We start from the raw sequence: 12,342 nt of genomic DNA on the forward strand, positions 1-12,342 counted from the left end.
AAGAGGTGCTACTATCCTCTATTTCACAGATGGGGAACTGAGGCACAGACAGACTAAGTGACTTGCCTAGGGCTACACAGGAAGCTAGTGGCAGAGCAATAATTCAACCCAGGTCTCCTAAGTCCCAGACTAACACTCTGAGCACCAGGCCTTCCTTCCACTCTATTCCTTCCACCCCATAACTCACAATATATTGGCATAATAATATCACATACTGTGTGTATTGTTAGTCACCATTTTAGTTTAATACATTTTTAAGTTGCTCATCTCATACAACCACTTTCTTTCCATTCCCAGCTTCATTCTACATGTTTTCCCTCTAATGTGTATATAACAACGTAACTTTTCCTGAATTGTCCTCTTCAATGTCTGTTTCCTGTTTTCTTCAGCTTCCCCCCTCTTTCCTTTCATTGAATACAGTTTCCCAAATAGCATAGCACAATGAAATTGACCCACTACTTCTATGATGTCCACAGTGTTCTGAGCAGCAACTGCGAAGAACTGACGAGATACTGGTCTGTTTTCACTATATTCCAGCCTGGGAAAGCTGTGAGCAGCAGCAGAGACACTGAAGTGGTCTGTCTGCAGCCTGAATCCCTATTTTGGCCACACTTGATTCATATGTGGATAGTTTGCTTTTCAATCACAAGAGTTAGAAACTTTAAAATAAATAACTCAATAAAAACTTGAATTGTACAGAAAGTGATGACTCTGGGATATTTTCAATCCTTGCCTAGAGAATATTGTCCAGAGCTCATAACAATGGTAAACCAAGAGGTAAAATAAATAAGTTAAAAATAAATCCATAATTCAGAGATTAGTGAGAAATCTCAAACTTTCCCCATTTTGTTTGTCTGACTCAGTTTTGTCACAACCCATAGGACAGCTTATGGTTGGACATTGGGTCCAACATATCAAAAAGAAAAGGGGTAAAATCCTGGCTCCACTGATGTTAATAGAAGCTTTGCCTTTGATGTCAGTGGGGCCAGAATTTCATGTTAACAGGTTTCAGAGTAGCAGCCATGTTAGTCTGTATTCGCAAAAAGAAAAGGAGTACTAGTGGCACCTTAGAGACTAATCAATTTATTTGAGCATAAGCTTTCGTGTGAGCTGTAGCTCACGAAAGCTTATGCTCAGATAAATTTGTTAGTCTCTAAGGTGCCACAAGTACTCCTTTTCTTTATGTTAAGAACACTTATCCTGGGCTATAGTCATCCTTGATATTACTTTAGAAGATACACACAAAAATCATTTGAAACCAAAACAGCAGCAACTTTCTTGCCTTTCCCTCCCTCCCCCATCCTTTGATGCCAACATCTGGTCAGCAAACATATTACAAATCAGAACCCACAACAAGCCCCACATCCAAGTGCCTCAGCTATTCCAAAATAGCCAACCAACAGAGCTTTGCAGCATGTCTAGAAAATTATTTCCAGCCCTCCAGGGGAGCAGTATTTCAATCTCATCACAGGGTTAATGGTAAGGCTCAAAGTGCACTCAAATACAAAAAGGTTGAGAAATGGCTTCTAATACTGCTATGCAGGTCTGAGCTGTGTAATATTAGAGTGAGCACAGCACAGCGGACCTTTAGATAAAGGTGACTTGTCTGCTTTAACTTGGCTTTTAAGTCTATCACTCTGTTTTCCTTTAACTTTACATTTTCTTCTCTAAACTGCAATAATTTCTCCCTTGCAGAGGGGAATTAAATTTCACTCTTCTACGGATATGCCTACATTTCAATGGGGGGATTGGGGGAAAGACTGTAGCTCGTGTAGAGGTACCCATGCTAGCTTTGGTCTAGCTAGCTCATGTAATGGCAGCAGTGAAGACATGGCTGCATAGCTTCAGCATGGGCTATACAAGCTTGCCTGGAACCCTAGGTAATTACTCAGGCAGCTCGGTCATGCTGAAACCAGAGCTTCACTGCTATCAGTACCTGAGCTAGATAAATTAAAGATAGCTCAGGTATATCCACACATACTGCAATCAGCCCCCTGCCATGCAATGTAGACATACCCTAACCCCCACACAGTGCTCAGGAACCAGAACTAGAGGGCCCTGCTGGCCTTCAATAGAAGTGAAGCCACTGCTCCAGAACTGGCAAGCAGGAGAGCACAGACAGGCTATCAAACAGCAGCTGAAGAGACTGGCAGCTTCCAGAAGATAAAAGGCAGCTGCTACTCAAGCCCAGTATCCATAACATGCCATTTATCTTCCATGACAATGTATTCTTATAAAATGCAAGCTATTTATAAAAAAGAAATTAAACCCCTGAAAGGTAAATAGAAAATGTCCCTAATTTAAGCCTCTCTGGAGAAACTGGGATATTAGTTGTTGAGGAGCCCACTTGGGAGTTTAGGTGGCTGAAAGGAAGTTTCTCTGGTGCTGAGGTAGCTGCTGCTCAAGCAGCACTCTGCCTGAGGAGAGGGACACAAAGCAGAGCTGCCTAAAGAAGTACATGAGAATATTAAAGAAGAGGTGGATTTTTTTTTTAAACACAGCATTCAAATGGTTTGATTTTACTTTATTTTTATTTATGTATAGACATTCCTATGGCACTCAGAATAATATCTGTGCTCCGCTAAAGCCATGGATTTCTAATCAGCACCAATATCAAATAGGGAAGTACTTTCCACATTTTTACTGCTGGGAAAACTGAGGCATGAAGATTTGTTGGCTTAACCAAAGTCATAGGAAGTTCAAGGCAAAGGGAAAAGAAGCCGGATCTCCTGACTTCCGGTTCTGTGACCTAAAGGATGGTCTTGTTGTTTAAGGCATGGGATGGAGACTCAGGAGACCGAAAGTCCGTTTCAGGTTTTCCCACTGACTGCCCATGTGATCCTGAGCACGTTACTTATTCTCTCCATGTTTCAGCTCCTTATTTACCTTTTCTCTTGGAGATGCTGCCAAGTTAAATTCATTCAAGATTAGAGTATCTGAGTGCTTCATAGCGATGGGATCCAGAAAAATACATAGTTAGACAGGCTTTTTTTTTTTCTTTAACACTTAGAAATGCATGACAGATCTGTAGGAAAGTTTTGGTTTGGGACTTATATGGGAGAGTTTTGACATTACCTCAATATGGTTACTGCAAACTATCAATAAATAAATACATTCTATATATGAGTCAAGAGATGCCAAACAAAATGGAAATAAAATCAAACAATAGTTATCAAACTGTGCTCTCTCTGAGGAGCTTCCAAGTAGTAGTATGGACAGCTGGTTCTACTACTTCACAATCACAGAATCACAGTAATGTATGGCTGGAAGGGACCTCAACTGGCCATCTTGTCCAGACCCCTGAGCTGAGGCAGGACCAAGTACATCTAAATCATCCCTGACAGGAATTTGTCCAAATTATTAAAAATAATTAAAAACCTCCAGTGAGGAAGATTCCACAATCTCCTCTGGAAATCTATTCCAGAGCTTCTTATAGTTAGAAAGTTTTTCCTAGTATCTAACCTAAATCTCCCCTGCTACAGATTAAGCTCATTACTTCTTGTTCTAACTTCAGTGCACATGGAGAACAATTAAACTGCAATTACCATATTTGAAGATGTATTAGGTCCCTTCTCAGTCTTCTTTTCTCAAGACTGAACATACCTAGTTTTTTTTAAATCTTTCTTCAAAGGTCAGATTTATTATTGCACTCCTCTGAACTGTCTCCAATTTGTCCACATCTTTCCTAATGTGTGGTGCCCAGAATTGGACACAATCCAGCTGAGACCTCACCAGTGCAAATAGAGCAGGACAACTACCTCCCGTGTCTTACATATAACACTCCTGTTAATAAACTCCAGAATGACAGTCTTTTTTTGAAACTGCATCATATTCTTGGTTCATATTCAGTTTCTGATTCACTATAACCCCCAGATCCTTTACTGCATCACCACCGCCTAGCCAGTTATTCTCCATTTTGTATTTGTGCATTTGATTTTTCCTTCCTAAGTGTAATATTTTGCATGTCTCTACTGAATTTCATCTTATTGATTTCAGACCAATTCTCTAAATTTGTCAAGGTCATTATGAATTCTAATCATGTCCTCAAAGTGCTTGCAACCTCTTCCAGTGTGGTGTTATATGTAAATTTTTATAAGCACACTCTTCACTCCATTATCCAAATCATTAATGAAAAAATATTTAATAGTACTGGACCTATGACTGACCCCCTGAGGGACCACACTAGATAAGCCCTCCCAGTTTGACAGTGATCCATTGATAACTACTCTTAAAGTTATCTTATGGTCTTTCAACCAGTTGGGGATGCACCTTATTGTAATTTAATCTAGGCCACATTTCCCTAGTTTGCATCTGAGAATGTCATGTACCAAAAGCCTTACTAAAAATCAAGATCTAAAACATCTTCTGCTTACCCCCTGTCTGCTAGGCCCATAACCCTGTCCAAGAAGTAATTTAGGTTGGTTTGGCATGACTTGCTCCTGACAAATCCATGCTGGCTATTCCTTATAACCCTATTATCTTCTAAGAACTTATAAATTGATTGCTTAATAAATTTGTTCCAGTATCTGTCCAGATATTGGAAGTCCTTTTTGTTCCTCTTTTAAAAAAATATGTTTGCCTATCTCCAGTCATCTGGGACCTCACCAATCCGCCATGAGTTCTCAAAAATAATTGCTTACAGTTCCAAGATTGCGTCAGCTAGTTCCTTAAATACCCTGGAATGAATTTCATCAGGGCCTGCTAACTTGAATACATCTGACTTACCTAAATATTCTTTAACCTGTTCTTTCCCTCTTTTGACTTGTTCCTTCTCCCTCGTTGTTAATATTAATTGTGTTAAGTATTTGGTCACAATTTACCTTTTTAGAGAAGACAAGCAAAATAGGTATTAAACAGCTAAGCCTTTTTTAGAGGTCATCAGTGATTAGCTCTCTTTCCAAGCTGAGTAGAGGACCTACATTTTCCTTTGTCTTTCTCTTGCACCTAATGTATTAAAAGAACCTCTTGTCATTGCTTTTTATGGCCCTTGCTCAGTGCTACTCATTTTGTGTCTTTGCCTTTCTGATTTTGTCCCTTCATGCTTGTGCTATACTTTGGTATTCCTCCTTAGCAATTTGTCCATGTTTCCGCCTTTTTTTTTTTTTTTTTAGGGTTTCTTTTTGATTTTCAGGTCATTAAAGAGCTCCTGATGGAAGTTCATTGGCCTCTTACCATTCTTCATAACCTTCCTCTGAACTGAGCTAGTCTGTAGTTGTGCATTTAATATTCTCACTGAGAAACTGCCAGCTCTCCTGAACTCCATTATCCCTTAGATTTTCTTTCCATGGGACCTTACTAACCAACCAATTTTCTAAGTTTGTTAAGATGTGCTTTTCTAAAGTCCATTGTCCTTATTCTGCTTCTCACATTCCTTTCCTTTCCTTGTGAAATCCATCTTTTCATCACTTTCACCCAAATTGCATTGCACTTTGAGATTTGAAATCAAGAAGCATTTAACTTTCCAACAGTGGTAGTGCCTAATGGTTGCCGCCCAGTTCAGGATATCTGTGTGTTGTCCAGAGGCTTTTTGGAAACACAAAATACCCAAGTGTCTCCCTACAACCAGTACCACTGCTTCATGCCTTTGCCTGGAGTTTTAGTCTAAATTAATCTGTGACTGAATTTGCTAATACCACCAAAACAGAAGCAAGTACACAGGAAGAGAGAACCAAACATCAAAGAAGTCTGGGCACCAGGGATCGCAGATGATGAAGGAAGAATAGGTTTTAGGGACTGTGACAACTTAACCATATTTACAGAAAGTCAATAGTTCTATTACTATCATCACATTGGACACCTCAAAGTCAAATCTATATTTATCTAGTTTTATAGATTTCATATGATAATTCAGATGCTGACTGAGCAAGTCTGGCAATGCATCAGAGTGTTTTCTCTTAATTTGCACCTGCGTGGTAAGGACATCACAACTCTCACACTCTATAGGTACAAGAGTCGGCTCTTAAGAGCAAGGCTGTTGAAGGGGCATCCCATCCAACACACAGGATGATGAATGTGGGTGGTGGTCCTGTCCCCGAACACACAGGTTTTAAGAAGGATTGCATTCAGGCCTGAATGTCTCATAATCCAGATTCATTTCCTCATGTGCTCCTGACAAAGCCCTGTACAAAGCAGCAACCCAGCCTGGCCTTCTGCTCTCCTGAGAAGTGCTGCCATGAGCCATGTTCCCTGTGCATGTGGTGTAAATCTTCAAAAACAAAAACAACAGCCTCAGTGTTATTTGCCAAAAAAACAACATAAATTTAACAAACAAACGAAAAATACGAAGACTTGATACTCTACGGTAAATATGAAATCCTCCACTCAGGGAAAGGAAATAAATTACACAGATACAAAGCTGAAGTGGATGGGATAGAATTGAGCAGCAAATCCCCTGCCTAAAACTATGCTTGTTTCCATCTTGACTCCTCATGACTCTCCTAATTTTAGTTATTCCATGGAACCAAACATCAACAGCTTGCCTTCAGTCCAGGTGCGAAGACAGAATTGGGAGAAGGATCCAGGAGAGAATTTTGATCATAAGAAGAGAAAAGGGTTTGTGGTTTAGTTTAGATAGGAAGACCAACAAAATATATTTCAAATTTGACATATTAGGAAATATGTACACAGTAGGAATAAAAATAGAGTTTTATCCCTCATTTTCTTCTGTGGATAATGAGTGACATTTTCAAACATGACTACAGAATTATGTACCAAACATGTGAAAATTCCCACCATATAACTTTAAAATGCAAATTGCAGTTAAATACACGTACACATTTTCTTTTCCACAGAAGTCATTATTTAGTATACTCATGCTATTTGTTCATTGGCTCTCAGAAGCAGACATGCCAAACCCACGGAAAAAAAACACAGAAAGTGGGCTTGTAATTGGCTTGTGAGTTGCTTGTTTGCTAGTTTTTGGCTTGTAGCTTGTTGCTTCTTTTTTTTGATCAGCTCTTGGCAAGCAGGGTAAGGTGGGGGGAGAGTGTCGGGGTACACAGCGGGCCCACCACAGTCCCAGACTGCACGCTGGGGGGATCTAGTCACAGAGTGTTGGGGTTCTTAGGGATTGACTTGTTTTGGCCTTGTTTTGAAATGGGATTAGCTTGATTTTTGACTTATTGTGAAAGTCGGTGTGCTTATTTACCGCGTGAAAGTTGGCAACTGTGCTCAGAAGCGTTCTTACATTCTCAGACAAACACCCAAGTAAACAAAGTGTTTAATGTAAGTTGACACTTCACACCAGTTTAGCAGAAGACTGCTAGGTTCCACCTTCTGTCTGCCCTGTCATCATAAACTCATCAAGGCTGGGACTTGTCTCTTAAAGTGAGCTGACTGAAACTTGGAATGTCCATTCTGTGGGAAATTCAAGCATTTCAGAATTTCTTTTAGTCTTGAATTGGAGCAAAAAGTTGAAATTTCAAAATTTCCCACAAAACGAAATTTCCAAGGTAATTCATTTCAATAAAGGTGAAGGGCTTCATTTAGACTTTTATAATATCAGATGTCAAAACAAAGTGCTTTGACCTCATGGAACTAAACATTTTGATAATTTACCATCAAAAATAGTGAAACTGATATGTTCCCATGAAACGTTTTGATATTTTCAAATCTGCATTTTCCAATGGGAAATTGATTCATCAGAAGAATTTTGGTCAGCTTTTCTCTTACTCCGTACAGCGCCAAGCACAATGGAGCCCTGGTCTCAGATGGGACTTCTAGGCACTGCTCTAATGCAAACAACAGAGAAGACTTCTCACTTTTGCTTGTTAGCCACCAGTTCTATCCTGAGAAATATTTCTTCTGGAGGAGGTTGTAATACATCTTCATGGCAGCTCCTACTAGGGGGAAAAATATGCCAGAGCCCTAAATTCAGATCCTGTGCATTTCTGTTGAACCTGAACGCTAAGTGCTCTGTCTTTACTTCAGGGAGGCTTGTAGATTTATATCAGCTGATGCACTTGCATACTCAACCACACTAAGCTGAATTGGCAAGATACAAGGAGATAACAGCATGAGAAAAGGAGCTAAATACCAAGAGCTAGATGGTAAACAGAGTGGAAAGACTGGAAGAGATGGGAGCAAATGAATGAAATACATCCCCAGCATGAAAAGATGGGTAATACCACATGGTTTAAATGCCAGGCACTAATACCAAAAAAAACATTACTAAATGGTTTTAATTATACTTTCAGTATAAGGCATCTGTGCTTTTTCGCAGAGGGCTGACTTCCCTGCTAAGCCATACCTGAAGATAAAGTTGGTATCTGATTAATTTAGTGATCGCTGCTTTATAAAACAAATAACCAAGGCAGGCAGAGAGTTACTTACTTTATATATAGAAGGAATGATCTGGTGCATTTTCAGCCTGTGAAACACAAAGACGTCATAAACTGCTGAAACTGCCAGAACAGTCACTCCTTGCTCCTTCCACAACATGCTGCAGCCAGCACAGAGTCCTGTCCCCAAGATCCAGCCCCAAGTGCTGGCTGAGTAGCTTCTTGTAGAGCAATGTTTAACGTAACACATCAATGAGAGCAGAAAAAAAAAGCAGGCTCCAACATCAGCCCTCCCCACAATTCCTGCCACTGCTTCAGTGTGGATGGGATGAGACGCAAACAGCAGGCCTGCGATTAAGGTCCAATATCCATCCCCAAACAAGATTCTGGAGAAGTTTGTGAAAAGCCCGGTGACTGCAGCGTGTAACAGGACATTTACAAGGTGGTAGCTCCAAGGCTCGATGCCTCCAATGGCATGGTTAATGCGAAAGGAGAGCGTGCAGAGAGGTCGGTAGGACTTGTGACTCCCGCTGTGGGTGAGGAGGGTTCCCCAAAAATCGTTGTAGAATATGTGGGTCCAGGGGGTTTCTGGCAGAAGATCCTGGTTTGTCTTGATAGCTCGGCTATTAAAAAATAAAAAAGAAATGAATCAAACAGTCAGAAAGACACAACTGAAGATACAATCATATTGCTACAGCAATGAAAACAGGTCCTTATTTAGTTATTCTTTATGTTGTGCAAGCAAGAAAATGGCATTATGTCAATGCTATTTTACTTTGAGGTCTGAAATTTTACTAGAACACAAGAGGTGTTAAAAGTGTCTATCTATTGACTTTTTCTAAAATAAATTTCCATATAAATTGGCTTTTAAAACATTAGAAACAGATGTTATGCTGAAGCCATTAAATAAAACAGCCTTCGATGACATTCATCTGAGTCTAACCCATGAGCAATCACTTAAGATTTGATGGGTTATAATTAAAATGTAAAAGAAATATGAAAAACTGGCATTGCTGAAACAACTGATCCTCGAACAATTCAGAATTAAAACCCCAGCTGGCCTTTCATACTCAAATTTTAATTTAGATGTTAGAATGATTCTTACTGTCATGGATGAACAATAACTACAATAATGAAGTCACTAGATGTATGCATATTTTGTGCTTCTACATCGGCCCGTTCATAGACTTTCCTGTATATATTTTGCCTGACATAGAATTCTTAGAGAATGCCATAGGTGTGGCCAGAATACAGAGTATGTTAAGGATACAATTCCACCTTTTCTTCGAGTATCTTAAATTTATAAGATTTATATTTTACATTTTAAGATGTAGTACTCTATGAATTCTATGCTGTGGCTACCTTACTGTAAAAGTGAAACATAGTGTAAGGGCTTAGTTTTATCCGTTCGCAGTCTGCATGTCTACATTCAGCTCAGTAGAAACCTGTCCACCATAACATTTGCAAAACTATTTATTCTTACCAATCCTATAATCTGTATTTACAAATCACAATATGGGAGAAGGTGTTAGACCCACACAGCTTAAATAGATGGCCAGTGTGCAAATAATAGCTTGCCCCCATATGTGAAGCAATTTTTATAAAATTCTTGTTTCAAGATGCCTTGTTCTAACTATTAAACACAGAATGGACACTATTATTATTATTACTAAACATTTATATAACAGTAGCACCTAGAATCCAATCAGGTTGAAGCTCCATTGTACTAGGAGTTGTACAAATATAGTCAGTGATAGTCTCTGAGTTCAGATTTGCTAGTTATAGAAACATCTGTGTCAGGGCCTACCTTCCCAACTGGGACCAAATTTATACAACAGATAACCCCACACATTTACCAGAAACATCACATGGCTCGAAGAGGCCACAGCTAATGCAATTCGTTTGCCAAATCACATTTATTTTCACCAAGAGGCTGCAATATATTGTGGAAAACATGTGCACCAGTGAACTGAAAAATCACTTCACAGTTCTTTCCAGTGACAGGACACAGTTAAAGAACACCCCAGAGCAAAGGAGCAGATGGATATGCCTTTTACTTCACTGACATGCTTCACAATTTGTAAAAACCCATTTTTAGAGTGTCCTGCTCTCTAAAGAGAAGGGATGGAATCCTAGTTCCACTGTAGTCTTATTTAAGTCTTATGGCCACAGTTAACAGGATGGAGAACTCTATTCTGGGAAGCAGAGACCCTGAAAAAGACTTGGGGGTCATGGTGAATAATCAACTGACCATGAGCTCCCAGTGTGCTGCTATGGCCTAAAGATCTAGTGAGGTGCTTGGAAGTATAAACAGGGGAATATCAAGAAGGAGTAGACAGGTTATAAAACCTCTATTTGGCACAGATGTGACCACTACTGGAGTATTGTGTCCAGTTCTGGTCTACAGTTCAAGAAGGATGTTGATTAATTGGAGAGCATTCAAAGAAGAACCAAGAGAATTATTAAAGAATTGGAAAACATGCCTTACAATGAGAGCCTAAGGGAGCTCAATCTATTTAGCTTAACAAAGAGAAACTTAAGGGGTGACTTGATAACAGTCTATAAGTACCAAAGAGCAGAAATTTGATAAGAGGTATCTTCAGTCTTGCAGACAAAGGTAAAACAAGATTTTTTTTGTTGGAAGTTGAAGCTAGACAAATTCAGACTGGAAATAAGTCATACATTTTTAACAGCGAGAGTAATTAATCACTGGAACAACTTATTAAGGACTGTGATGGATTCTCCATCACAAGAAACTTTTAAATCAAGATTGGATTTTTTTCTAAAAAGATATGCTTTAGTTTAAACCAGATTTAATTCAGGGAAGTCCTATGGTCTGTGTTATGTAGGAGGTCAGATGATCACAAAGGTCCCATCTGGCTTTACAATCTATGACTCTACGAAGTTGATGGACAAATTTCCACTGAATTCAAAGGGGCCAGGATTCTACCCAATATGTTGAGAAAAGAGTTACTAGAACACTATGACGTGAAGGTTCTTCTTCAACAACATGGAACACAGAGATAGAACAATAGGTTTTTCCATACTCACTCCTTCCACATGGACACACACGCACTAGAGAGATGGGCCAAAATCTAGTCTTTAAATTTAGACTGGGTTGAGGAAAGGCCTGAAATTCAGATCTGAAAGTAAATGTTGAAGCTGAAGTCCTTTCCTGCACTAGAAAGGATATAACAGACACTTTAGCAGCAAAAATATAAAAAGTGGTCTCAAGAGTCTCATATAGGCCATCTTATTTTTTATGCCATTATTTTAAGGGACTTTGTGTAAGAGTGACATTTCTTTAATAAAAAATGCTTATATGCTAAACTGTAGCAACTCCATGCAAATACTCTAAATGCCATGTAGCTCAGCAGTTTCATTGTTTAAAGCACATTCCTCTAATGCCTTTAGACATGCTTAGTGTCTGCATGTCCTTTTGTCTCTGCACGTATGGAGGTTATGAAGAGGTCGCCATAAATCCTTTAAAGATCTGATCATGCCTCTTAAACAGTTTACATTTTTCATTTTGAGTTCTGCTTCTACCATGAATCAGGTTGCCCGTGTTTGTTTTCCCAACCCCACAAACACTTTTTCATTTTACTACTACTAGTAGAGGACTTCTTTTATTTTGAGGGGATAATTTTTGTTTTTAAAGTTTTTATCTGCTCCTGCTCTTTCGTAAATCTGAACAGATCCTCTGTTTGTGATTTCACAATTGGCGATAACAGATTTGAGAGCGACCCACAAAGGAACAGAAATTCACATGAGACTGGAGAAGGTCTGGGGCTAGATACTGCACAGAATTACAACTGTTTTTTGGGATAACAAAGTTCAAGGCCTCAGCTGACATCTAGATTATACGGGGATGGCAGCACTGGCATAGATAAATCAGCCTCCCAGCGAGCATGGCTAAGAGTGACTGAAAGATACACTGACGTAGTATGGAAGCCCCTTTAAAAGTTAAATATATTCTCCGAGGCAGAAACCCCAAAGGATAAAATGGCAGTGCTCCTGCCACTGCCCTAACTCAGGCAGAATGTGTATGTGTGTGTGGTTTTGG

General features: G+C 39.4%; 1 protein-coding gene across 5 annotated transcripts in view; it reads right to left on the reverse strand.

Moving 5' to 3' along the window:
• The window catches only part of TMTC2 (transmembrane O-mannosyltransferase targeting cadherins 2), a 379,312-nt gene that overhangs the window by 229,549 nt on the left and 137,421 nt on the right, over nucleotides 1-12,342 (reverse strand). For all 5 annotated transcript variants that reach the window (XM_075124316.1, XM_048835674.2, XM_075124313.1 and 2 more), the window contains exon 2: nucleotides 8,332-8,902. In XM_075124316.1, the coding sequence (XP_074980417.1) occupies nucleotides 8,332-8,529 (198 nt within the window). In that variant the 5' untranslated portion in view covers nucleotides 8,530-8,902. The remainder of the gene's footprint in view (nucleotides 1-8,331; nucleotides 8,903-12,342) is intronic.

This window comes from Caretta caretta, chromosome 1 (assembly GCF_965140235.1).
Source record: "Caretta caretta isolate rCarCar2 chromosome 1, rCarCar1.hap1, whole genome shotgun sequence".
Lineage (NCBI taxonomy): Eukaryota > Metazoa > Chordata > Testudines > Cheloniidae > Caretta > Caretta caretta.